The 27,836-nt window shown below is 43.4% G+C and overlaps 1 protein-coding gene across 1 annotated transcript; it reads right to left on the bottom strand.

Moving 5' to 3' along the window:
• Nucleotides 1–23,429: 23,429 nt before the first annotated feature.
• LOC125535934 (wall-associated receptor kinase 2) lies at nt 23,430–26,644 on the bottom strand. The gene is made up of 3 exons (XM_048699037.2): nt 25,747–26,644; nt 25,378–25,539; nt 23,430–24,584 (listed from the first exon to the last, which is right to left on the bottom strand). The coding sequence occupies exons 1-3, from the start codon at nt 26,636–26,638 to the stop codon at nt 23,596–23,598; spliced, it is 2,043 nt and encodes a 680-aa protein (XP_048554994.2). The 5' UTR covers nt 26,639–26,644; the 3' UTR covers nt 23,430–23,595.
• Between the last annotated feature and the right edge of the window lie 1,192 nt (nt 26,645–27,836).

Raw genomic sequence — 27,836 nt, 5'->3', positions numbered from 1 at the left:
ACTGCAATAGAAGCAAAACCAATAATTTCATCCTTACTAGGTAATTCTTCCTCACGATGTTGTTTACTAAATTTAGAGAAATTAAACTCACGAACCATATCATCCAAGCCAATAGTAACAACATTCTTTTCACAATCTATCTTATCATTAACAGTGTTCAAGAAGGGCCTACCAAATATGATGGGACAAAAGCTATCTTGTGGGGAAGTAAGAACAAGAAAATCAGCAGGATATTTAGTTTTCCCACACAAGACTTCAACATCTCTAACAATTCCAATTGGTGCAATAGTATCTCTATTAGCAAGTTTAATTGTGACATCAATATCTTCTAACTCAACAGGTGCAATATCATGCATGTTTTCTTTGTATAAGTCATGAGGTATAACACTAGTACTAGCACCCATATCACATCAGCCATGATAACAATGATCTCCTAATTTAACATAAATAACAGGCACGCCTACCACAGGTCTATGTTTATCTTTAGCACAAGGTTTAGCAATTCCATCAGTTTCACCTTCGAAGTGAATAACATGCCCATCAATATTATCAGACAAGAGATCTTTAACAATAGCAATATGAGGTTCTACTTTAACTTGCTCAGGAGGTGTATAAGTTATAATATTGCTTTTACGAACAACAGTTGGAGCTTTAGCATGATCCTTTATTCTAACAGGGAAAGGTGGTTTCTCAATGTAAGAAGTAGGAACAATAGGATCATTATAAGTGACAGTCTTTTCTTCAACTTTAATAGGTGCAGCTACTTTTACTTCTATGGGAGGATGATATTTAAACCACTTCTCCTTAGGGAGATCAACATAAGTAGCAAAAGATTCATAGAAAGAAGCTACTATCTCAGAGTCAAGTCCATATTTAGTGCTAAACTTACGGAAAATATCGGCATCCATAAAAGTTTTAACACAATCAAACTTAGGTGTCATACCTGACTCCTTACCTTCGTCGTGGTCCCAATCTTCAGAGTTGCTTTAATTCTATCCAATAAATTCCATCTAAATTCAATAGTCTTCATCATAAAAGAGCCAGCACAAGAAGTATCAAGCATGTTGCGATTGTTTTCAGAAAGCCGAGCATAAAAACTTTGCATAATTATTTCTCTCTGGAGCTCATGATTGGGGCATGAATATAACATTGATTTAAGCCTCCCCCAAGCTTGAGCGATGCTTTCTCCTTCGCGAGGCCAGAAATTATATATATAATTGCGATCATGATGAACAAGATGCATAGGGTAATATTTTTGATGAAATTCCAGCTTCAATCTTTTATAGTCCCATGATTTCATATCATCACATTGCCTATATGATATCAATGCGTCTCCCTTCAAAGATAAAGGGAAGACTTTCTTCTTACCAACATCATTGGGTATACCTGCAAGCTTAAATAATCCACAAACTTCATCCACATATATTAAATTCTCATCAGGATGCTTTGTTCCATCTCCTGTAAAAGGATTAGCTAGCAGTTTTTCCATCATAGCCACAGGAAATTCAAAAGGATTTTCATTTTCAATAGGTTCAGTAGGTTGAGGAGCAACTCTTTGCTCTACTGGACGGGGTGAAGATACCCCGAACAAGCCCCTCAGAGAATTAGTTTCCATAGTAACAAGTGATAGTAAATTTCAGCACACTATATAAATTTTTCCTTACCAAGTTCCACTTACCAAAGGCGCTACACTCTCCGGCAACGGCGCCAGAAAAGAGTCTTGATGACCCACAAGTATAGGGGATCTATTGTAGTCCTTTCGATAAGTAAGAGTGTCGAACCCAACGAGGAGCAGAAGGAAATGATAAGTGGTTTTCAGCAAGGTATTCTCTGCAAGTACTGAAATAAGTGGTAACAGATAGTTGTGTGATAGGATAAATTGTAACGAGCAACAAGTAACAAAATTAAACAAAGTGCAGCAAGGTGGCCCAATCCTTTTGTAGCAAAGGACAAGCCGGAACAAACTCTTATAATAGGAAAAGCGCTCCCGAGGACACATGGGAATATCGTCAAGCTAGTTTTCATCACATTCATATGATTCACGTTCGATACTTTGATAATTTGATATGCGGGTGGACCGGTGCTTGGGTGCTGTTCTTACTTGAACAAGCATCCCACTTATGATTAACCTCTATTACAAGCATCCGCAACTACAACAAAAGTATTAAGGTAAACCTAACCATAGCATGAAACATATGGATCCAAATCAGCCCCTTACGAAGCAACGCATAAACTAGAGTTTAAGCTTCTGTCACTCTAGCAACCCATCATCTACTTATTACTTCCCAATGCCTTCCTCTAGGCCCAAATAATGGTGAAGTGTTATGTAGTCGACGTTCACATAACACCACTAGAGGCTAGACAACATACATCTTATCAAAATATCAAACGAATACCAAATTCACATGACTACTCATAGCAAGACTTCTCCCTTGTCCTCAGGAACGAACGTAATTACTCACAAAACATATTCATGTTCATGATCAGAGGGGTAATAATATGCATATAGGATCTGAACATGTGATCTTCCACCAATTAAACCAACTAGCATCAACTACAAGGAGTAATCAACACTACTAGCAACCTACTAGCACCAATCCCGGACTTTGAGACAAGAATTGGATACAAGAGATGAACTAGGGTTTGGAGATGAGATGGTGCTGGTGAAGATGTTGATGGAGATTGCCCTCTCCCGATGAGTGGAGCGTTGGTGATGACGATGGTGATGATTTCCCCCTCCGGGAGGGAAGTTTCCCCGGCAGAACAGCTCTGCCGGAGCACTAGATTGGATCCGCCAAGGTTCCGCCTCGTGGCGGAGGAGTCTCGTCCCGAAAAGTTCCTACTTCTTTTTTTTCTCATCGTATGACCTCATATAGGAGAAGATGGGCATCGGAGAGCCACCAGGGGGCCCACGAGGTAGGGGGGCGCGCCCTAGGGGGGGCCCACCCTCATGAGAAGGGTGTGGGCCCCCTGGCCTTCATCTTTGGCGTGGATTTTTCTTTATTCCTTTTAAGACGTTTCGTGGAGTTTCAGGACTTTTGGAGTTGCGCAGAATAGGTCTCTAATATTTGCTCCTTTTACAGAACAGATTCCAGCTGCCGGCATTCTCCCTCTTTATTTAAACCTTGTAAAATAAGAGAGAATAGCCATAAGTATTGTGATATAAAGTGAAATAACAGTCCATAATGCGATAAATATCGATATAAAAGCATGATGCAAAATGGACGTATCAACTCCCCCAAGCTTAGACCTCGCTTGTCCTCAAGCGAAAAGCCGATAACAATAAATATATCCTCATGGTTAGAGGTAGATGCATCGATAAAAATAAAATACGGACATGAAGGCATCCTGATTATTCTTATAAAAGCAACATATATAGATTTTGTCATATGATTACTTATGGTCAAGTGATGATCTATTCACAATGCAAAAGTATAAATCATAAACCTTATTGGACTCCGACAAACTATAATCTCAATCATTGAAGCAATTGCAATTTATCATAACATCGGAAAGAGTGTATGTAAGGGCTGAAAAGCAAGTCCACATACTCAACTATCATTTAGTCCTCCGTAATTGCTAACACTCACGCGATACTTGTGGTTACAGAGTTTTAATCGGACACAGAGAAAGATAGGGGCTTATAGCTTTGCCCCACAACCTTTTACCTCAAGGATATTGTCAACAATAATGGTTCATGCTCCCCTACATCCAATTATATATATATATATATCATGTTATTTCCAACATGCTGAGCTTGCCAAAGGATAAAATGAAAAAGAAAAGGTGAAGATCACCATGACTCTTGCATAAGGTAGAAGATAATAATAAAGGCTAGGCCCTTCGCAGAGGGAAGCAGAGGTTGCCCCGCACTTTTATGGTTTGATGTATAAAATCTCAATGCGAAAGAACGTCACTTTATATTGCCACTTGTGATATGAACCTTTATTATGCAGTCTGTCGCTTTTATTACTTCCACATCACAAGATCGTATAAAGCTTATTTCTCCCACACCAATCAATCATACATATTTAGAGAAATTTTTATTGCTTTGCTCCGATGAGAACTTACTTGAAGGATCTTACTCAATCCATAGATAGATATGGTGGACTCTCATGGAAAAACTGGTTTAGGGATATTTGGAAGCACAAGTAGTATTTCTACTTGGTGCTGAGAATTTGGCTAGCATGAGGGGGAAGGCAAGCTCAACAAGTTAGAGGAACCATGACAATATACTTTATCTCAGATATAAGAAAGACATAACTCATTACGTTGTCTTCTTTGTCCAATATCAACTCTTTAGCATGCCATATTTTAATGAGTGCTCCCAATCATAAAAGATGTCAATGATAATATATCTATATGTGAAACCTCTCTTTCCTTATTACTTCCTATTAATTGCAACAATGACCAAAGCTATGTCTGCCAACTCCCAACAACTTTTAATCATCATACACTTTCTATGCGAAGTCATTACTCTCAATAAGATCAATATGAACTTTTTTGTTTCTTTTATTCACCCAAGATCATGGCAAAATAATCAATCCCTTGAGTCAACACTAATCTTTATTATATATAACTCACGGACTCGATTACATAGAGGGATCATAAAGCAAAACTCAAAACTAGATCATGCCATAAACTTTATTCTACTAGATCAAGATACTACTAATAGGATCGAACTAAGAAAACGGTAAAGATAGGAGTTGTGATGGTGATACGATACCGGGGCACCTCCCCCAAGCTTGGCAGTTGCCAAGGGGAGTGCCCATAACCAGATACTCAATTCTTCTTTGTTGGAGGAGACGGTGGAGGCGGATAATCGCACATCGAGCGTAAGAGGTCCCCCAGCTTGTGAATAATGCCCTTGAGTGAAACAATATGCTCCTTCAACAAAATATTTTCTTGTGTGAGATACTTGTTTTGAACACGAGCTAGCCCAATCATCTTGAAAGCTTCGATCTCAGTTGGGGTAAGAAGGTTATGATCGATCTGAAGGGTGTCTTTTGCTGCTGGGGCTTGATCCTCCGTGACCTTCTTGATCCTTTCATCATGGTTGACCCTCGTGGGTTCTTCCCTTTTTAGATCTATCTTCATTAGCCAAGCATCATTGCCACCATTGTTGGAGGAGGGAGACGACATGACGCCTAGCCTGGAAAACCCTGACAGAAAACAGCTCAAAACAAGAATAGGAGATTTTTGCGTGATACGGGAGTCAAAACCTTCAGGAGAATATATAATGAATTTTTACTGACCAAAATACGTATCATGCAAGAAAGCGGAGTCCGGAGGGCACACGAGGCGCTCACGAGGTAGGGGTGCACGCCCCCCACCCTCGTGGGGCCCTCGTGTCCTTCCCAGACTGCTACTCATTTTTCTATTTTTCTAAATATTCTAAAATGGAGAAATATTGCCTTAAAAATTGTTTTGGAGTCGGTTTACTTACCGTACCACATACCTATTCCTTTTTGGAGGCTGAAACGTTCTGGAAAGTATCCCTTATGTATTCCTCCAGGGCTATGGTTTCAATAATATTGGTTTCAACATTTATGGGATTACCTGAGATATGATGTTTAATTCTTTGACCATTTACCACCTTCGGATTTGTGCCCTCAAAGTTATTGATTTTTATGGCACCAGAACAATAGACCTCCTCAATGACATAGGGGCCTTCCCATTTAGAGAGAAGTTTTCCTGCAAAAAATCTTAAACGGGAGTTGTATAGCAATACATAATCACCTACATTAAACTCACGCTTTTGTATCCTTTTGTCATGCCATCTTTTAACTTTTTCTTTAAACAACTTGGCATTTTCATAAGCTTGGGTTCTCCATTCATCAAGTGAGCTAATATCAAATAACCTCTTCTCACCGGCAAGTTTAAAATCATAGTTAAGTTCTTTAATAGCCCAGTATGCCTTATGTTCTAGTTCGAGAGGTAAGTGACATGCTTTTCCATAGACCATTTTATACGGGGACATACCCATAGGATTTTTGTATGCAGTTCTATAAGCCCATAATGCATCATTAAGTGTCTTAGACCAATTCTTTCTAGACCTATTAACAGTCTTTTGCAAAATTAATTTGAGCTCTCTATTGCTCAACTCTACTTGACCACTAGACTGTGGGTGATAAGGGGATGCAATTCTATGATTGACATCATATTTAGCAAGCATTTTACGGAAGGCACCATGAATAAAGTGTGAACCACCATCAGTCATTAAATATCCAGGGACTCCAAACCCCGGAAAAATAACTTCCTTAAGCATTTTAATAGAATATGATCAGCACTACTAGTTGGAATAGCTTCTACCCACTTAGTAACTTAATCAACAGCAACTAGAATATGTGTATATCCATTAGAGGCAGGAAAAGGTCCCATGTAATCAAAACCCCAAACATCAAACGGTTCAATAACAAGTGAATAATTCATAGGCATTTCTTGATGTCTACTAATATTACCAATTCTTTGACATTCATCACAAGGCAAGACAAACTTACGGGCATCCTTGAAGAGAGTAGGCCAATAAAAACCAGATTGCAATACCTTATGTGCAGTTCTATCTCCAGCGTGGTGTCCTCCATAAGACTCGGAATGACACTTGCGTAGGATCTGTTCCTGTTCATGCTCAGGTACACAATGTCTAATAACACCATCTACTCCTTCTTTATAAAGCTGTGGGTCATCCCAAAAGTAATGTCTCAAGTCATAGAAGAACTTTTACTTTTGCTGGTATGTGAAACTAGGTGGTATAAACTTAGCAACAATATAATTAGCATAATCAGCATACCATGGAGTACTACGAGAAGTACTTATAACATTTAATTGCTCATCAGGAAAGTCATGATTAATAGGTAGTGGGTCATCAAGAATATTTTCTAACCTAGACAAGTTGTCTGCAACGGGGTTCTCAGCTCCCTTTCTATCAACAATATGAAAATCAAATTCTTGTAGCAAGAGAACGCATCTAATAAGTCTAGGTTTAGCATCTTTCTTTTCCATAAGATATTTAATAGCAGCATGATCAGTTTGAATAGTTACTTTAGAATCAACAATATAAGATCTGAGCTTATCACAAGCAAATACAACTGCAAAAAGTTCTTTTTCAGTATTAGCCTAATTTCTTTGAGCATTGTCTAGAGTCTTACTAGCATAATGAATAACATTTAATTTCTTATCGACTCTTTACCCTAGAACAGCACCTACAGCATAATCACTAGCATCACACATAATTTCAAAGGGTAAATTCCAATCAGGTGGCTGAACAATAGGTGCAGAGACTAATGCTTTCTTCAGTATTTCAAATGCTTCTACACAATCATCATCAAAGACAAATGGTATATCTTTTTGCAATAAATTAGTCAGAGGCCGAGAAAATTTTTGAGAAGTCCTTAATGAACCTCCTGTAAAACCCGACATGACCAAGGAAACTTCTTATACCTTTGATGTCCTTGGGACAGGGCATCTTCTTCAATAGCATCAACCTTGGCTTTATCAACTTCAATACCTCTTTCAGAAACTTTATGCCCCAAGACAATACCTTCATTAACCATAAAGTGGCACTTTTCCCAATTCAAGACAAGATTAGTTTCTTCACATCTCTGCAGAACTCGATTAAGATTGCTCAAGCAATCATCAAAAGAGGAACCATAAACGGAAAAGTTGTCCATGAAAACCTCACAAATCTTTTCACAAAAGTCAGAGAATATAGCCATCATGCATCTTTGAAAGGTAGCAGGTGCATTACATAAACCAAAAGGCATACGTCTATAAGCAAAAGTACCAAAAGGGCATGTAAAAGTAGTCTTCAATTAATCTTTAGCCGACATAGGTATTTGAGAGAAACCAGAATAACCATCTAGAAAGCAATACTGTGTGTTTGCATAATCTTTCTAGCATTTGATCAATAAAAGGTAAGGGGTAATGATCTTTCTTAGTAGCTTTATTTAATTTGCGGAAATCAATGACCATCCTATAACCTGTGATAATTCTTTGTGGAATCAATTCATCTTTATCATTAGGAACAACAGTAATACCTCCCTTCTTAGGGACACAATGGACATGACTTACCCACTCACTATCAGCAACGGGATAAATTATACCTGCCTCCAGAAGCTTGAGTATTTCTTTTCTTACCACTTCTTTCATTTTAGGATTCAGACGTCGTTGAGGATCACGAACTGGTTTGGCATCTGGTTCCAAATTTATTTTATGTTGACATAGAGTGGGACTAACGCCTTTAAGATCATCAAGTGTATATCCAATAGCAACACGATGCTTCTTCAGAGTTTTCAATAATCTTTCTTCTTCATGCTATGAAAGGTTAGCACTAATAATAACATGGTATATCTTCTTTTAATCAAGATAAGCATATTTAAGATTATCAGGCAAAGGATTAAGCTCAAACACGGGATCACCCTTTGGAGGAGGAGGGTCCCCTAGGATTTCAACAGGCAAGTTGTGTTTCAGAATAGGTTCCTGTTTAAAGAATACTTCATCTATTTCCCTTCTTTCATTCATGAACATATCATTTTCATGGTCCAGCAAATAGTGTTCTAAAGGATCACTAGGAGGTACTGCAATAGAAGCAAGACCAATAATTTCATCCTTACTAGGTAATTATTCCTCACGATGTTGTTTACTAAATTTAGAGAAATTAAACTCATGAACCATATCATCCAAGCCAACAGTAACAACATTCTTTTCATAATCTATCTTAGCATTAACAGTGTTCAAGAAGGGCCTACCAAATATGATGGGACAAAAGCTATCTTGTGGGGAAGTAAGAACAAGAAAATCAGCAGGATATTTAGTTTTCCCACACAAGACTTCAACATCTCTAACAATTCCAATTGGTGCAATAGTATCTCTATTAGCAAGTTTAATTGTGACATCAATATCTTCTAACTCAACAGGTGCAATATCATGCATAATTTCTTTGTATAATTCATGAGGTATAACACTAGCACTAGCACCCATATCACATAAGCCATGATAACAATGATCTCCTAATTTAACATAAAAACAGGCACGCCTACCACAGGTCTATGTTTATCTTTAGCACAAGGTTTAGCAATTCCATCAGTTTCACCTTCAAACTGAATAACATGCCCATCAATATTATCAGACAAGAGATCTTTAACAATAGCAATATGAGGTTCTACTTTAACTTTCTCAGGAGGTGTATAAGTTATAATATTGCTTTTACGAACAATAGTTGGAGCTTTAGCATGATCCTTTATTCTAATAGGGAAAGGTGGTTGCTCAATGTAAGAAGTAGGAACAATAGGATCATTATAAGTGACAGTCTTTTCTTCAACTTTAATAGGTGCAGCTACTTTTACTTCTATGGGAGGATGATATTTAAACCACTTCTCCTTAGGGAGATCAACATAAGTAGCAAAAGATTCATAGAAAGAAGCTACTATCTCAGAGTCAAGTCCATATTTAGTGCTAAACTTACGGAAAATATCGGCATCCATAAAAGATTTAACACTATCAAACTTAGGTGTCATACCTGACTCCTTACCTTCGTCGTGGTCCCAATCTTCAGAGTTGCTTTAATTCTATCCAATAAATTCCATCTGAATTCAATAGTCTTCATAATAAAAGAGCCAGCACAAGAAGTATCGAGCATGTTGCGATTGTTTACAGAAAGCCGAGCATAAAAACTTTGCATAATTATTTCTCTCTGGAGCTCATGATTGGGGCATGAATATAACATTGATTTAAGCCTCCCCCAAGCTTGAGCGATGCTTTCTCCTTTGTGAGGCCAGAAATTATATATACAATTGCGATCATGATGAACAAGATGCATAGGGTATTATTTTTGATGAAATTCCAGCTTCAATCTTTTATAGTCCCATGATTTCATATCATCACATTGCCTATACCATATCAATGCGTCTCCCTTCAAAGATAAAGGGAAGACCTTCTTCTTACCAACATCATTGGGTATACCTGCAAGCTTAAATAATCCAAAAACTTCATCCACATATATTAAATGCTCATCATGATGCTTCGTTCCATCTCCTGTAAAAGGATTAGCTAGCAGTTTTTCCATCATAGCCACAGGAAATTTAAAAGGAGTTTCATTTTCAATAGGTTCAGTAGGTTGAGGAGCAACTCTTTGCTCTTCTGGACGGGGTGAAGATACCCCGAACAAGCCCCTCAGAGAATTAGTTTCCATAGTAACAAGTGACAGTAAATTTCAGCACACTATATAAATTTTTCCTTACTAAGTTCCACTTATCAAAGGCGCTACACTCCCCGGCAACGGCGCCATAAAAGAGTCTTGAGGGGATCTATCGTAGTCCTTTCGATAAGTAAGAGTGTCGAACCCAACGAGGAGCAGAAGGAAATGATAAGCGGTTTTCAGCAAGGTATTCTTTGCAAGTACTGAAATAAGTGGTAACAGATAGTTGAGTGATAGGATAAATTGTAACGAGCAACAAGTAACAAAAGTAAACAAAGTGCAGCAAGGTGGCCCAATCCTTTTGTATCAAAGGACAAGCCGGAACAAACTCTTATAATAGGAAAAGCGCTCCCGAGGACACATGGGAATATCGTCAAGCTAGTTTTCATCACGTTCATATGATTCGCGTTCAATACTTTGATAATTTGATATGTGGGTGGACCGGTGCTTGGGTGCTGTTCTTACTTGAACAAGCATCCCATTTATGATTAACCTCTATTGCAAGCATCCGCAACTACAACAAAAGTATTAAGGTAAACCTAACCATAGCATGCAACATATGGATCCAAATCAGCCCCTTACGAAGCAACACATAAACTAGAGTTTAAGCTTCTGTCACTCTAGCAACCCATCATCTACTTATTACTTCCCAATGCCTTCCTCTAGGCCCAAATAATGGTGAAGTGTTATGTAGTCACGTTCACATAACACCACTAGAGGCTAGACAACATACATCTTATCAAAATATCAAACGAATACCACATTCACATGACTACTCATAGCAAGACTTCTCCCTTGTCCTCAGGAACGAACGTAATTACTGACAAAGCATATTCATGTTCATAATCAGAGGGGTAATAATATGCATATAGGATCTGAACATGTGATCTTCCACCAATTAAACCAACTAGCATCAACTACAAGGAGTAATCAACACTACTAGCAACCTACTAGCACCAATCCCGGACTTTGAGACAAGAATTGGATACAAGAGATGAACTAGGGTTTGGAGATGAGATGGTGCTGGTGAAGATGTTGATGGAGATTGCCCTCTCCCGATGAGAGGAGCGTTGGTGATGACGATGGTGATGATTTCCCCCTCCGGGAGGGAAGTTTCCCCGGCAGAACAGCTCTGCCGGAGCTCTAGGTTGGATCCACCAAGGTTCCGACTCGTGGCGGCAGAGTCTCGTCCCGAAAAGTTCCTACTTCTTTTTTTCTCATCGAAAGACCTCATATAAGATGGGAATCAGAGAGCCACCATGGGGCCCACGAGGTAGGGGGGCGTGCCCTATGGGGGGGGGGGTGCCCCCCACCCTCGTGAGAAGGGTGTGGGCCCCCTGGCCTTCATCTTTGCACTACTAGGGAAAACCTTATACACAGAATCTTAGCAGCAGCGCGGTCTAAAAACAGGTGCTACTGCTAATTAGCAGTAGCGAGCTTCAGTAAAGAGCGCTACTAATGGCTAAGTAGCAGTAGCGCTCTAGGTGAAAAGAGCGCTACCACTATAATTGCCACGGTGTTGCCCCCAGGCTAGATATAGTAGTAGCGCCCTTCCCGTGGACGCGCTACTGCTAAAGAACTTAGTAGCAGCAATTTTCTTCAAAACTCGCTGCTGCTAAGTATCACCGCAACTAATTAAGTTTAGTCCCATACTGCTAAGCGAACAAGGTGTTTACCACCTTAAATATGTTACTTCTCAACCTATCTGGAGCACTTGGTCTTCATTGAACTATATGTGTATGATTTGTGGTTGCAATATGAATCCTCGCCTGTACCTATACAGGTACAGTGATGATTCATGTTGACTATTTAGATTATACACAAAAAGATCAATGATGACCAATGTATATTTTTGATGTTTTTACATTGCTTAGACTTATAGCGTTTTTTCAGGACAAAGTGTTACCGATATTGGGATAAATAAAAGAAATAACTGCTTCCATTAGCAGTAGCGGTTTTCTCTAAAACGCGTTATAGATAAGTTAGCTATAGCGCGTTTTCCATATGAGCGCTACTACTAGTTCGAGTTAACAACCCCCCGAATCAAAATTTCGCTAAGTCCTCCTTCCCCCCCACCCTGGCCGGTTCCCCTACTCCTGTCGCCGCCGCCCGAGCCCGAGCGCGCCTGCCCACAACGCCGCCGCCGCCCGCCCGCCCTCAACCTCACCGCCGCCGCTCTCGACCACACTGTCACCGCCCTCGACCTCACCGCCGCCGCCCTCGACCGAGCCCGCCGCCCTCGACCGAGACCGCCGCCTCCCGATCCCGATCCCGCCCTCGCTGCCCCTCCGTCGCCGAGAACCTCCCCGCCAACGTCTCTCCCTCTGCAAGCCCCCACCCCCCACCCCCCTCTCTTTGCTTAGTTAGTAGATGATTTTAGTAGTAGTAGATGTTAATTTAGGGTTCATAGATAATGATTTTTAGAAGTAGTGATGGTAAACTAGTTGTATAATTAGCAGTAGTAGATGTTAATTAGTAGTAGATGTAGTAGTTAGATGTTAATTAGTAGTAGGTGTAGTAGTTAGATGTTATTTAGTAGTAGTAGATGTGCTAGTTTCTTTCTATTTAGTAGTAGTAAGAACAAGTTGAATTAATAGAACTAGTTAGTAAGAACTTGTTGCTATTTTTTTAGTTAAAGCAATTTTTCTCGCATCGACGTGGACGATGCCTATCCCGCATCCTCGTCGTCAAGTCGGCGGAGGACGACACCTGCTTGACCAGATGGGCCATGTCCGGGACTGGGCTCCGCCGGGGTGGTACAGGGAGGCGCTACCTACTGGGGGGCGCAGGTTGGTGAGGAGCCAGCCTGCCATTGACCCGAACCTTCTTTGGTGGCGGTCGCGTGGGCCAGTGACGGTCCAGAGGCTCGAGGACTCCGCGGAGGTGGTGCATCACCGTGTCAGTGAGGAGGACGCGCACGTCCGTCGCTACTGGTTCGCGTTGGAGCACAGGTTCTCCATTACCTGGCAGGTTCTCCAGGGATCTCACTGGAGCTATGATCCCGTGATGGTTCCTTCTCTGTGGGTGTCCACCGCCCGCGCCGATACCCGTCGTGTGCTAGGGTTTTAGTTGTACTAGTGATGTTATATGTATGACACTATTCGGGATGTATTAGTGATAATATTCGACGATGTACGGATGCATGAGATGATTTACTTTTGCTTATTGAATGCATGATACTTTGAGTCCTATAAGATATTTTGAAATGTATATCTTGTGTTGCTCAATATCCAAGTGGCCGGTCATGTTTGCAGGTTACACCTCCGAGTGGCCTATGTTTTGCCGGAGTGTTGATTCATTTCCGTTCCGGCAAATTTCAGGCGCTCGATATGTCCTATTTTAGCAAAGGTCATGCCGGATTTTTCCGTGAATTTTGGCATGACTTTTGCCAGAATATGTAGGAAATATCGAGTGCCCTGGATTTGTGTGTTGAGTATCCTTGTAGTCGTCTTCTATCGATTTTCAATTAATGTTTTAACTATGAACATAGGAAATGTCTGACGACAAAAAGGATTTCGGTATTTGCAAATACTGCGAAGACGAGCGCGGCCTGTGCGACGGAATCTTCCTAGATGATGATAGGCGCTTCAGCATCAAGCTGGACGAGAACTTCGAAGTGGATACAGTAAGTCACAACGACAAGTCTTTTTTCGTAATTAAGCATGAATCTGCTTTATTTTCTTCAACTTATATTTTTTTTACTATTCTACTAGCGTATCCCCTGCCATGCAAGAGTTTTTGTATTGGATAAGATAGGTTTCAGTCATACTATGGAGGTAAAAAAAGTTTACTTGAAGACCGAGCATGGTTATATTTTCCATGCAAAATTATACAATTCAGACGACTACACCTATTTTGGATGCAAAACATGGCGAGCACTATGCAAGACTGTAACGCCCGGGTAATTAAGCTACAGTGAACCTCTGCTAATAGTGCCACGTCACCTCGATTACTATTCCTAATCTCGTGCTAGTTCGAAACTGATTCGAATTCAAATTCAAAATCAACCAAAGGATAAAAACTTTTCAAAATTTAAAACAAAAATGTTCGGGGTGTGCAAATAAATGCCTAGGAATTTATGGTGTGGGATCCATGCCTTTATAAAAGACCTAAATACTTACAATGAATTAAAACAGAAGAGAAAATAAAAAAAGGAAAACAGGAAACAAAACCAAAAAAAAAGGGGAAACCCCCTCCCTCGCTGGGCCTTGGCCCAGCTAGCCATCGGGCCAACCAGGCCGGCCCACACCCCCCACCATTTAACCCCGGTCCACCCCCCCCCCCCCCCCCGAACCCTAACCCTCACCCGATCCCCACTCTCCCCCACTCGCCCCCCTCGCTCCCTCCCCCGATCTGGATCGGGGAGAGGCCCGACCCCGCCGCCTCATCCCTACGCCCCGTTACCGGCCGGCGCCGCCCGTCTCCGCCGGCGCCTCCTCATCGCCTCCCCACACCGCCTCCTCAACCCGCCCCCCCCGGACCGGCCTCCTGGCGCCTCTGCTTCCTCCCGGCGCCGCCCCGCCATCGCCGCCGCCGATCGACCCCGTCGCCACCACCACCGTCGCCTCGCCTGGACCTCACTGGAGCCGCCTCGCCGGAACGCTCCCTCGCCAGATCTCCTCCCCGTCTCCGTGGTCGTCCCCGTCCTCCTCCACAACGGCTCCGTCGAGCCTCGCCGCCCCCTGGTCTCTACTCGAACGTGAGGCCTGCCTCCCCTTCTCTTCCCTCTCCGACCGGCGCCACCTCCCGCTCGTCCCCGCACGCTAGCACGAGCCGCTCCACCGCTGACCTTCCCCCTCGTGGCCGCGCCGTGTGCACGACGCGCCCGCACGCTCGTCGCATCACCGACGCCTGGCCGTGCCTCACGGCTCGTCGGAGGCCGCCAGCCCGCTCCTCCCGTCCATCCCACTGGCCCCGTGCTTCTCCGGCCACCTTCGGCGCCGGCGCCCATCCGCGCACCGCCCCGGCGCCCCACTGCTCCCGTAGCCCCGCCACGCCTCGCGCGGCTACTGGCCACGACGCGCCTCGCCGACCTCTCCTTGCTCGCCGCCGTTCGCCGAGCCCCCTCCTGCCCCCGCCGTCGATGGCCCCGGCCTCGCATCGCTACGGGCGGGCTGTGGCTACGCTCGCTTGCCCGTCCCCAACGCCCGCTAGCAACCAAACCCGCTATGGCCCCTAGGGCCAATGACATGTGGGGCCGCCACCTTTGAAACGTTAAAAATAATAATAATAATAAAATTTAAAAATATATTAAATAAATAAATAAATAATAACTGAAATAATTAAAATATTAATTAATTAATTAAGTTAACTAATCCTGATTAGATTAACCTAATCACTAATTAAATTAACTAATCTGTAATTAACCTAAACAGAGAATAACAGGTGGGTCCCACTGGACCCACACGTCAGGTTGACCAGGTCAATGGTCAACGTTGACTGCTGACATCACTCTGATGTCATGCTGACGTCATCATTTACTATTCTGGATAGTGTTGGATTAAATAATTAATTAAATTCCAGAAATTAATAAAATCTTTAGAAAATCATATCTTTTAATCCGTAACTCGGATTAAAATATTTTCAACATGAAAGTTGCTCAGAACGACGAGACGAACCCGGACACGCAGCCCGTTTGTCCGCCATGCATCCCTAGCATAGCAAACTCGCAACTTTCCCCCTCCGGCTCCTTTGCCCGAAAACGCGAAACACCGGGGATTCTTTCCCGGATGTTTCCCCCCTTCACCGGTATCACCTCATACCGCGTTAGGGCACCTCTAACGTCGTTACTTGTCATGTCATGCATCACTATGCATACGCTTGCTTATATATTTATTGTTTCTTCCCCCTCTTCTCTCGATAGACACCGAGACCGACGCCGCTGCTACTCAGTACGACTGCGGAGTTGACGACCCCTCTCTCTTGCCGGAGCAACCAGGCAAGCCCCCCCTTTGATCACCAGATATCGCCTACTCTTCTCTATACTGCTTGCATTAGAGTAGTGTAGCATGTTACTGCTTCCCGTTAATCCTATACTGATGCATAGCCTGTCCTTGCTACTACTGTTGTTACCTTTACCTGCAATCCTAATGCTTAGTATAGGATGCTAGTATTTTCATCAGTGGCCCTACATCCTTGTCCGTCTGCCATGCTATACTATCGGGCCGTGATCACTCGGGAGTTGATCACGGGAATATACTATATGCTTTATACATGATACAGGTGGTGACTAAAGACGGGTCGGCTTGTGGAGCACCCGCGAGTGATTCACGGATTGGGGGTTGAAAGGACCTTTGTCCCAACGGCCCTCTGTGTGGATCTTTGAGGCGGAGCGACAGGGCAGGTTCCGACCACCTAGGAGAGAGGTGGGCCTGGCCCTGGTCGGCGTTCGCGGATACTTAACACGCTTAACGAGATCTGGGTATTTGATCTGAGTCTGGCCATTTGGTCTATACGCACTAACCATCTACGCGGGAGTAGTTATGGGTATCCCGGCGTCGTGGTATCAGCCGAAGCCTTCGTGACGTCAGCGACTGAGTGGCGCGCGCCGGATTGGACTGGAAGGCCACTAGGCTAGGTCTGCTTTCGGCCGCGTTCGCAACGTGCAGGTGTGCTAAGGGCGATGGGCCCAGACCCCTGGGCGCTTAGGTTTAGACCGGCGTGCTGACCTCTCTGTTGGTCTAGGTGGGGCTGCGACGTGTTGATCTTCCGAGGCCGGGCATGACCCAGGAAAGTGTGTCCGGCCAAATGGGATCGAGCGTGTTGGGGTATGTGGTGCACCCCTGCAGGGAAGTTAATCTATTCGAATAGCCGTGATCTTCGGTAACAGGACGATTTGGAGTTGTACTTTGACCTTATGACAACTAGAACCGGATACTTAATAAAACACACCCTTCCAAGTGCCAGATACAACCGGTGGTCGCTCTCTCACAGGGCGACGAGGGGAGGATCATCGGTTAGGATTATGCTATGCGATGCTACTTGGAGGACTTCAGTCTTCCCTCTTCTACATGTTGCAAGACGGAGGCTGCCAGAAGCGTAGTCTTCGAAAGGATTAGTTATCCCCCTTTTATTCCGGCTTTCTGCAGTTCAGTCCACATATGATACCCTTATTCCATTTGATACCATTGCATACATATGTAGTATAGCTCCTTGCTTGCGAGTACTTTGGATGAGTACTCACGGTTGCTTTCTCCCTCTTTTCCCCCTATCCCTTCTACCTGGTTGTCGCAACCAGATGTTGGAGCCCAGGAGCCAGACGCCACCGTCGACGACGACTCCTACTACACCGGAGGTGCCTACTACTACGTGATGCCCGCTGATGACGACCAGGAGTAGCTAGGAGGATCCCAGGCAGGAGGCCTGCGCCTCTTTCGATCTGTATCCCAGTTTGTGCTAGCCTTCTTAAGGCAAACTTGCTTAACTTATGTCTGTACTCAGATATTGTTGTTACCGCTGACTCGTCTATGATCGAGCTCTTGTATACGAGCCCTCGAGGCCCCTGGCTTGTAATATGATGCTTGTATGACTTATTTTATTTGTAGAGTTGTGTTGTGATATCTTCCCGTGAGTCCCTGATCTTGATCGTACATGTTTGCGTGAATGATTAGTGTACGATTAAATCAGGGGCGTCACAAAGACTTATGCATTTGAGCCTGATATGGTTATCACCTTTGATATTCGTCCGGAAGATGATATTGAAGGTAATACCGACATCTGGATCGATGTGCAGACGCCTCCAGTTACACCATTATGTAAGTTTCTCAACCATATTTATGTCTTTGATATTGTTTATTCAAAAATAGTTGACAACTAATTTGTATTGTCAGCTTATTTCGATGCAAGCAAACATGTCCAGCGCTTGGTAGACAGGACCTACTACTGTCCCGGGGCTGAACTAAACTGCGAGGAGCTAAGTCATTATGTTTCATGGCTTGAGGATCTTGATACTGTCAAGACAAATTTTCTTCCTGGACTTAGAAATGTTAGTACTGAAAACGTGCGACCAATAGTGTTCGTAATGAACTACGGTCACATCTATTTAGGAAGGATGGTAAGATTTTTACTATTTGTCCTCAGTGCATCTTTTCCATACATTATTTGTGAATCTAAACTTCATTGCTAAGTATGTTACCATACAATGTTTTTTCAACAGGGACTCCCGATGAATGTTGTGCCTTATGGGATCGATACTAAAGGTACCATGAGTATTATTAGCTTACGGCCAAGATATCCTACATGTTACTTTAGTGCATTCAAGATCAGCGATGAATGCTTAATAGTGCAAGACTGGACCAGATATGTGATGGGGGAGCGCAGAGAAGTACTAGGGGGCAGCAAACAGATGTGCTACCCAAAATTAGGAGACAGGTTCATCTGCATGCTCCAACTTGATCAAGGAGGAGAGCTACACATGTTTTATGTTATTTTACCTAAGAGAGAGCAGCAGGAGTGATTAGCTAGCTAGAAATGAGTTTGAGGATGATGATGTGCTACACTATTACTATGATGATAAAATAGCTAGTGTTGGTGGTAATGACTATGATGATTATTATTAGCTAGTGTTGGTGGTGATTAGCTAGCTAGAATGAGAGTTTGAAGATGATGATGTGTGCTACACTATGACTATGATAATTAAATAGCTAATGTTGGTGGTAATGACTATGATGATGGTTAAATAGCTTGTGTTGGCGGATTAGATTCAAATGGAGGCAACATGTGGTGCACATCGAAAGTACATCTAGTCCAAACTAGATCAAGTTTGGATTTGTAGTATACTTTTGACATGCACCACATATTGCCTCCACTTGAAACTAATCCACCTTCATTTGACACACTGTTATGGACATAATGATGTAAACCTCATAACTGGTATTGTACCAATATTTGTACGATAAATACACTAAAAATAAAAAAATAAAAAAAAAAGAATACTAGTAGCGATGGACGGAAAACGCGCTGCCAGTAGTTACATTAGCAGTAGCGCGGGATTGAACAAACGCTGCAGCTACTTGTCCTAGCAGTAGCGCATGTAACACGCGCTACTGCTAAGGAATAGCTGTAGCGCCTTAACAGTAGCGCATATCCCCGCGCTACTGATAGGCGTAAAACCCACGCTGCTGCTAGCCTTTTCCCTAGTAGTGTTGGCGTGGATTTTTCTTTATTTCTTTTAAGACGTTTCGTGGAGTTTCAGGACTTCTGGAGGTGCGCAGAATAGGTCTCTAATATTTGCTCCTTTTCCAGACCAGAATTCCAGTTGCCGGCATTCTCCCTCTTTATGTAAACCTTGTAAAATAAGAGAGAACATCCATAAGTATTGTGATATAAAGTGAAATAACAGTCCATAATGCGATAAATTCGATATAAAAGCATGATGCAAAATGGACGTATCAATCACCGCATTGGAGCCGGACGAACCGGCAAGGATTTCTCCCGCACTCCAAACCCCGCCGCCCAACAAGAGCCGACCAGCAAAGCCACCGCCCAACACCATGCGCCATCGCGGTTGCGCCACCACCCATGCCGTCTCAGTGCGAGCACCAACACGCGACCAACAAGACCGGAGAGAAGAGCCAAGCGACGAGAGCAGCACCACCAAGCAGGAGGGAACCACCTCCACCACCATCGTGCGAGAGGCCCGCGCTGCCGGCACCGTCGCGGTCGCCGTCCGGACACGACAGCGAGGCATACCAGGCCACCCTGGCCCGGCCAGGCCTGAAACTGGCCCGCTAAACCCCGTCGGCCATGCTGTAGCATGCTGGGGTCAGCGCTACCAGCACCTAGCCGCTCATCGCCGCTCCCCCGCCTCCTGGGAGTCACGCTGCAGACCCGCCCCGCCGTCGGCCCACCCAGACCCAGATGGGGCCCGTAGGGCCCAGATTTGGGCCGAGCGCCACCGCCCGGTCGCACCGCTACGCCAGCCCGCTGCCAATGACACCGCCACCCACCCACGCCACGTCGGGGAACCCCGCCACCAGCCAGACCGCCGCCGCCTAGGATCACCCCCCGATGAGTTTTTGCCCCATGCCGGAGAGCCATCGGGAGGGGAAGGTCAGGGGGCCGCCGCCACCAGCGTCCCCAGGTCCAGGCCGGCCGCGGGCGCGAGCGCGAGCGACGACAGCGGGGAGGAGGGAGGGAGGGGGTGGTGGAGGAGGAGGAGGTCACCGTGCGGCCGGTCGCCTGCGGGGCAACGCGGCCGCGAGAGGAGAAGAGAGGGTGGTTTTGCAGCAACGTTCAATAGTGGGTAGGAAAGGATTCAGCAGAAGCCAAATTAGCGATAGGGGCTCCACTAGTAGAAAAAGGCCCATTTGTCCTGGTTCTGGAACCGGGACTAAAGGGTCGGTAGTAAAGAACCACCCCTTTAGTCCCGGTTCTTACGAACCGGGATTAAAGGCCCTCCACGTGGCCACTGTCTGGAGCTTCACCTTTAGTCCCGGTTGGTGTTACGACTTTTTTTTGATTTTTCCCCGATTTTCAAATTTCTGAATTGTTTTACAATTTAATCTGTAATCACCCCTCATCACTGCTCAATTTAACCTTTAATCTCTAATCACCCCTCATCATTCCAAATCATCTAACTTCCCGGCTGGTCACACATCCTCTCACTACTCCAGCCTGAGCATGCTTAACTTCCGGGTTCTATTCCCCCTCGTTTCCAAGTTTGCATTTGTTGTTTTCCTGACAATAGTAAGATGTCAATCATATTAACCCTCTGGAGTTTAGCTTGAGCATGAAGTCACACATTTATTTGTTTGAGTTTGAAACTATTATTCTAAAAAACAATAATTATTTAGTAACACTAATATTTCTTGAATAAGTAGTTTGACCATTGTTGGACCGTAGTTTGACCAGATTTGACCAAAAATTCAAAAAAACTGAAATAATTTTTTAGTAACACTAATATTCTTGAATAATTATTTAGTAACACTAATACTTCTTGAATAAGTAGTTTGACCATAGTTTGACCAAATTTAACCAAATTTAACCAAAATTCAAAAAAACTAAAATTTGAGCATAATTTTTTTTATTTTTAGAATTTGAGGATTCTAAAAATTTGCAAAATGGTCTACGGCAGTCAAAATCGGATGCGGATTTTTGTGCTGAACATTTTGATATATTATACGTTTTTTTTTCTGACATCGTATGCAAAAGTTATAGCCGTTTTTCTTTTTGATAACACTTTTTTGCAAAACATGTCCATATTTAAGTTTTTTAATTTTCCTAAATAGTAGATGTAGTAATATAAGTACATCTCGAAGGATTTTATTTTTAAAAGTTTTGTTCATTTCCTTTTGTTTTTTTCAAAACTGAAATGGCGATACACGAGAGGGGGGGGGGGGTGTAGAGTTTGAGATACGACCCCCTTTAGTCCCGGTTTGAGACACGAACCGGGACAAAAGGGCATCGCACCCTTTAGTCCCGGTTCGAGCAGCTAAAGGCATTAGTCCCGGTTTGATACACGAACCGGGATTAAAGGGTGCGAATGCAAGCATGACTAATGTGTATATTGAGCTGTGACCAAAGCCCTGTTTTCTACTAGTGCTCCTAGGTAAATTTGAGGAAAGGAAGATATGGAGCACTGCAGAACTTGCGCAATTTATTTTGCGAGTGCTGGGGAGGCGTGCATGGGGACAAAGGTTGTTTTGTCGATACTAATGGATAGAGATAGCCGGCAAAGTTTTGATGGATTAGCTTTAGCTGGGTGATAGCTTCAACTAAAGCATGTGCAATAAATAACCTGTCATTGGCATATAGTAGGGTTGTAGGAGGGAGGTGTGTGAAGATGGAGTGTGTCTGCCGTTTGATGGATCATTTGTTGTAGTAGGCCAGCAATGATAATGAAGAGGTAGGGGGTAGAGCCTTGGGGCAGTCCATTTGACAGTTTATCCAAGTTCCTAGGACACCATTTAACAGTATAGAGAGAATGTCATTGATCCAGCTCCGGGAAGTCCTAACAGTTTAGGATGGCTATCAAGGAGGACCAAGAGAGTGAGTCAAATGCTTTTCAGAAGTCTACTTTTAGGACCATGGTAGGTGCTTTCTTATATATGGGCATATGGCAGGAGAAGACTTGGTTGGCAGTGAAAAAGAATTTTTCGGCGATATTTGTGCCCACTGATGAACCCAGTTTGATTTCGTGGATGAGGAGGGGGATGAGAGTCTTCAATCTGTTAGTGAAGACTTTTGCCACCCCTTTTATAGGACTGTTTTTATGAGAAATGGGCTGGTAAGTGTCAGGTGTTGCCGCAGAGTCCTTTTTGGGCAATAAAACGATGAAGGTCCGATTAATTCTTTCAGTATGCACATAAAGGTTGTAAAGTTTCTAAACAAACATAAAGGTTGTAGAACTCATCGAAGAAACAGGATGCAGGAATTTCTTGCAAAGCTAAACATGCTTGGATGGAGATATGGTTATTTATGATGTTCGTTAATTCGTGAGTATTAAGTACTGGTCCGTCCAAGGTACAACAAGTCCATTCAAATATCTTGATATCTCATTATTAATCGATTCTGGAAAATAATTTGCCTGGACTTTAGTACTAGCCTCACGGATGATGCATTGTTGCCTTCCATACCCCATCACCCAAGAAACCAAGAAACCAAGGCGTTATTCAAAATACCTCTATATAGGTCGCCCCACTCGTTCTTGCAAGAAACCAAGCAATACAGAGCTAACAACACAATTCAAGTTCGCTTTTATATCATGGGACGGAGGGAGTACAACACACCCTTAGTGCACACAGAAAAAATGGGTGACGTCAAATTAGCCGATGAAAATTGAACGGAACTACCGGCACATGGGCGAGGCCCTAGGATTTCAGAGTGAAACTCACGCTCCACCTCAAGGGGTCGAGCAGGACCTTAACAACAACTACACATAGAAAAACCTACTAGTATGGTGCCCTAGAATACCAAACAAAACTAAAGTCATCCTAGGCGTATATGGTATGCAGTTAGCAAAATCCAACCAGGAAACAATGTCTTTTGGTCTTCAGATGGTGGTACTTCCCTTGGCAAATTCGATGGCTGATGCATTAGCTAGGCGAGGTTGCATTTCAACAACTGACTGTGTGGGTAGACGGTCCACTAGATCTTTACTCAACTTTTCCGTTTTGACTTGAATCTTAGAAGCAATCTAAGGCAGGTGTCTCTGCCGAGAAAAAAAAACACTGCATACTGTACTAGTGATGTACCTAACCCATGTATTAAATCACAACCCTATTACAACACAATGTAGTCGGGAAATCAATCCATGCATTTGGTCATATGAAATACAAAGTTACTCACTACAGTAGTACAAATTTCTTGGAACAACAAATACAACAATGGTTGACACTGATAGTTACCTATCTTATTCGACTTAACATACATGCTGTTGAAACTCCCATCTGGAAACAAACCTAAGGATTACGGGACCTATGCAGCATGACAAGGCGACCTGCAACATCTGTCATTGACGGTCTTTGATCTGCTTCAAGGTTAAGACACTGAACAGCAATCTCTACCAACTTGTTGAGAAGTTCCAAATCTTTGGTCGTTGCAATTTCCTTATCAAAGAGCTCAGTCATTGTCTCCCCATTTTGGTGACACTCTAGGAAGCTCCTCACTAGGCTATTATTGTCAGAATGAGTGGCCCTCTTCCTGCTAATGAGCTCTAAGATGACGACCCCAAAACTGTAGACATCACTTTTGTCGGTCAATCGACCTGTTTGTAGGTACACGGGATCCATATAAGACATGTCACCTATGATGTTTCTAGTGTGGTCCTTGCCTTGTGCAATCAACCTTGATATGCCAAAATCCGCGATCTTTGGGGAAAAGTTCTCATCCAAGAGTATGTTTGCTGGTTTGACATCACCATGCAGGATCGTGTTATGGGTTTGTGAGTGCATATAAGCTAGACCATGTGCTGAGTCTTCAAGAATACTTAGACGTACATCCAAGTCAAGAAGCTCCTTGTTGTCAGCTCTATGAAGATTGTCCTCCAAGCTTCCTTTGGAGATGAATTCATAGACTAGCATGGGGTTATCCACTTCGAGGCAACAACCTATAAGCCTTACGATGTTCTTGTGGCTGACTTGAGACAGGATGGTGACTTCATTTGGAAATTGCTCCTTCTCTAGGACACTACGACCATTTGGTTTCTTTACTGCAACGATAACTCCATCAACAACACCCTTGTAAACTTCACCAAAGCCACCTTTACCAATTACATTGCTACTCTTTAAAACTGGTTTGAGATTCCCCCTTGTGTAAATCTTAATAGTTCTAGCTTTCTCTAATGTAAGACCACCATTCTTTTGGTAAAAGTCTTTGGCCTTCTGCTTCTCTTTGCGAAGAACAAAAAAGAATGCCAGAAATGCCAAGACAAGAATGCCACCTATTGCACCTACATGGGCAAAGAAACAAATTTAGAACTATTGTAATAATCAAAGTTTCTCGACATTAATTTGTCTGTCATCCAATTTAACTGTTGTAATGAACAAAATTAAATTTTGTTTTTACTCTTGATTTGAAGTGCGGGCAAATATGTTAAAAAAGTGGATAGCAAGATACATACAAACTGAACCATTCAATTAGGGATCCTAATATGTACCAAGTGGTAGTTACCCTCATGTACTCCATCCGTTCCCAAATATTTATCTTTTTAGAGATTCCAAATGGACTATCACATACGGATGCATATAGACATATTTTAGAGTGTAGATTCACTCATTTTGCTGCGTATGTAGTCACTTGTGAAATCTCTATAAAGACAAATATTTAGAAACGGAGGAAGTAGTATATATAATAATTTTTCATTCTAAGTATGTTCATATACTATATATAAGATTTTTCAAAGTGAGATATATGAAAAAATTGTTTGTGAGTCCATAATTATTAGTATATTTTGAAAATAACTTCATATTTGTACGTATAAAGTACTCCGTCCGTCCGGAAATACTTGTCCTAGAAATGGTTGTATCCAGACTTATTTTAGTTATAGATACATTCATTGTATTCATTTATAGGACAAGTATTTCCGGACGGAGAGAGTAATATGATAAAAAAAGTTACGTACTACCTAGAATGTGGTACATATAGTACCAAAATATTATTATAAAGATATAATTAATCAATCAACAACACCTGTTAAGTACATTGAAAATTAGTAACTCGTGTAGTAGGAGTATGATATATACCTACGGAAATCTGTGCTGCAAGTGGGAACTTTTGAGTGCATCGTTCGGTTCTTGGATCACGACTCCGATAACCTGGAGGGCATTCGCATTTGTAATCTCCTTGGATATCCGTGCAGACACCGTAGCAACCATACTTGGCTGGATCTGCACATTCATCAATATCTGTGTCGCACAATGATAGAAACAATCGTTAATTAGGATATAGATGAATAAACAAAATGGTTTTGTTAGGTCTTAGTAGTTTGAGAGTTTTTTATTCTCCAAAGAGAATTGATTTGCATTTCCCAAATTGATTGGGACTTTGATAAGATCTCAGTAGATCGATCGGGACCTGAACGAAAACACAAAATTAAGAATGGTGGGTCTTACCCGTGCATCCGCCGGCAAAGTAGGCGTTTCCCTCGTAGCCATCAGAGCACTTGCAGTTGTAGCCAGGCCCATTGGTGGAATCGACGCAACGGCTGTCAGCGCTCACGCAGGCGTACTGACCCGTCTTGGCCGCTTGCTTGCACGACGGTGTGTCGCCGGGGTTGGAGCTGTTGCCGCGGATGGCCCAGTCCAGCCACACCGGCGAGGTCCGTTTGGTGTCCATCTTGAGGTGGGAGCGGAGGAAGGTGTAGTTGGTCCTGTCGACGAGGAAGGCGTACTCGCAGGGGCTGTAGTCCATCATGGTGGAGTGGTCGTAGGGCCGGAACTTGTAGTAGTTGTGGGTGAGCCCCGGCGGGATGTCGACGTGGCAGCAGCCGACGCCGGCGCAGAGGCCGTCCTGCGCGCTCGCGGAGTTGTTGCAGAAGGACAAGCACCCGGTGTAGTAGGCGTAGCTGTCGGTGCCGCCCTCGGTCTTCCCGCTGCCGGTGTAGGCCATGGTGTTGCAGCCGACGACGACGAGCATGTTGTGCGTGTTGGAGATGCGGTACACGCCGTCCTTGTTCATCTCCGTCTCAGCGTAGCTGAAGTCCTCGGTTGAGCTGGGGCTGGACGCGTTGTAGCAGTGATACCCGATGGGGAGCAGCACCTCGGACTCGTCTGGATCCACGGAGAGGCGCACCACCCGGAGAGGCGTGCCGGCGAGGACAGGGCCGTCCTTGGTGCACTCGATCTCGAAGCCCTTGCGGAAGCATCCTGGGCCGATGCCGAAGGGGTAGGGGATGTCCACGCCGCCGCAGCTCGGCGGACACCCACCAGTGGTCGCGGTGGTAGCTGCCGCTGCCGCAAGGAGCAGCAGTAGTGTCAGTGCCGTCGACACTAGTTGCATGCTCATGCTGGGCCTGGGTGTATCTAACTTTCCTGCAAGTCATCGTTTTTATAAGCAGCGATGAGCACTCCATTTCTTTTTGATAGTTCCTCCAATTAATTCAACTAATTGCTGCCATCCACATTAGTTAGTAGTACTATTTTCTCCACCATCCCAAATATTTTTTTCGGGTGACACATGCCAAGTTTCTGTCAAAAATAAACTGAAGCAGAAAAAATACTACCCTAATCAACTAAAGTTGCCATCCTCACATAACTAAACTTGTCGTCGAAAATGTTCGGAGTTGCCATGTGCTCGTACATGACGTTTGGACGTTATCAAGATCTTTTACAAACGACTCGTAGTCACCCGGACCCTGAAACCCCAACTAATTGACCCCATATGAGCCTGGCCGCGTGCACGCTTCTACCTCACAAGAAACTCTGGCCAAATGTCAATGAGGTGAAGTACATGACATGCTACGTTCCGCCGGTTATCCTTGTGAACAAATCATAAGCAAATACTACTATGCCGGTAATGCATGGCATCTTTCATGTTTTGGACAGCCAATGTACTCCAACTAGCGCTGACACCTATTGTATATTAGTTCTTACGGGATTGAGCATCCCAAGGATCAAGAATCTTATAGCTCATAATCTTGCAAAGAAGCTTTCTCTAATAGAATTGCCTCTAGTTGCCAGAAATCCAGTTCGGCTTTTGGGAGCATATGCTCATGAGTCATGCCCACTAAAAATGCTTTTTGCAAATGTCTTTTGAAAATAATTTATTCATTGTCACACCGAAATGCTCCAGATGTAACTCCAAAATGGCTTTTGAAGCCATCTCTTTTCCTGGAGGAAACTTGATCTCTGTACATTGCCTAGGTTGCTATAAAATATGTGGAGCCCTCTTTTGAGGGTTGTTGCCATGCTTGCCAAAAAAACTAAAAATAAATAAAAAGATGGAATATGCGATCTTTTCCATATAGGTGTGGCAAGCTCAAAGTCAATGGCCACACTGAACTCTTTACTAAAGAGTGCTCCTATTGAGGATTTGCTAGGTCCTTTGATCAGTCATAATTTTTTTGTCGTGGTTAATGCTTGCGGCACCAAGTTGCCTAAACCAGTCTAACTAATGCAGTTGTATCCACACTTTTCTTTGTCAACACAAATTAGGCTTTGGTCTCAATGCAACGATGCCTCTCGATATTGGAAATTTGCAAGGG

This window comes from Triticum urartu, chromosome 1A (assembly GCF_056163025.1).
Source record: "Triticum urartu cultivar PI428250 chromosome 1A, HENAU_Tu73, whole genome shotgun sequence".
In the NCBI taxonomy this organism is placed as follows: Eukaryota; Viridiplantae; Streptophyta; class Magnoliopsida; order Poales; family Poaceae; genus Triticum; species Triticum urartu.
Note: the sequence above shows the minus strand (reverse complement) of the source record. Positions and strands in the feature narration are given on the sequence as shown.

Coding starts and splice junctions, on each gene's coding strand:
- LOC125535934 (XM_048699037.2), bottom strand. CDS start 26,638: ATGAGCATGCAACTAGTGTCGACGGCACTGACACTACTGCTGCTCCTT. Junction 25,540..25,746: donor CTTTGCCGGCGGATGCACGG/GTAAGACCCACC, acceptor TGTGCGACACAG/ATATTGATGAATGTGCAGAT. Junction 24,585..25,377: donor TGCAGCACAGATTTCCGTAG/GTATATATCATA, acceptor TTGCCCATGTAG/GTGCAATAGGTGGCATTCTT.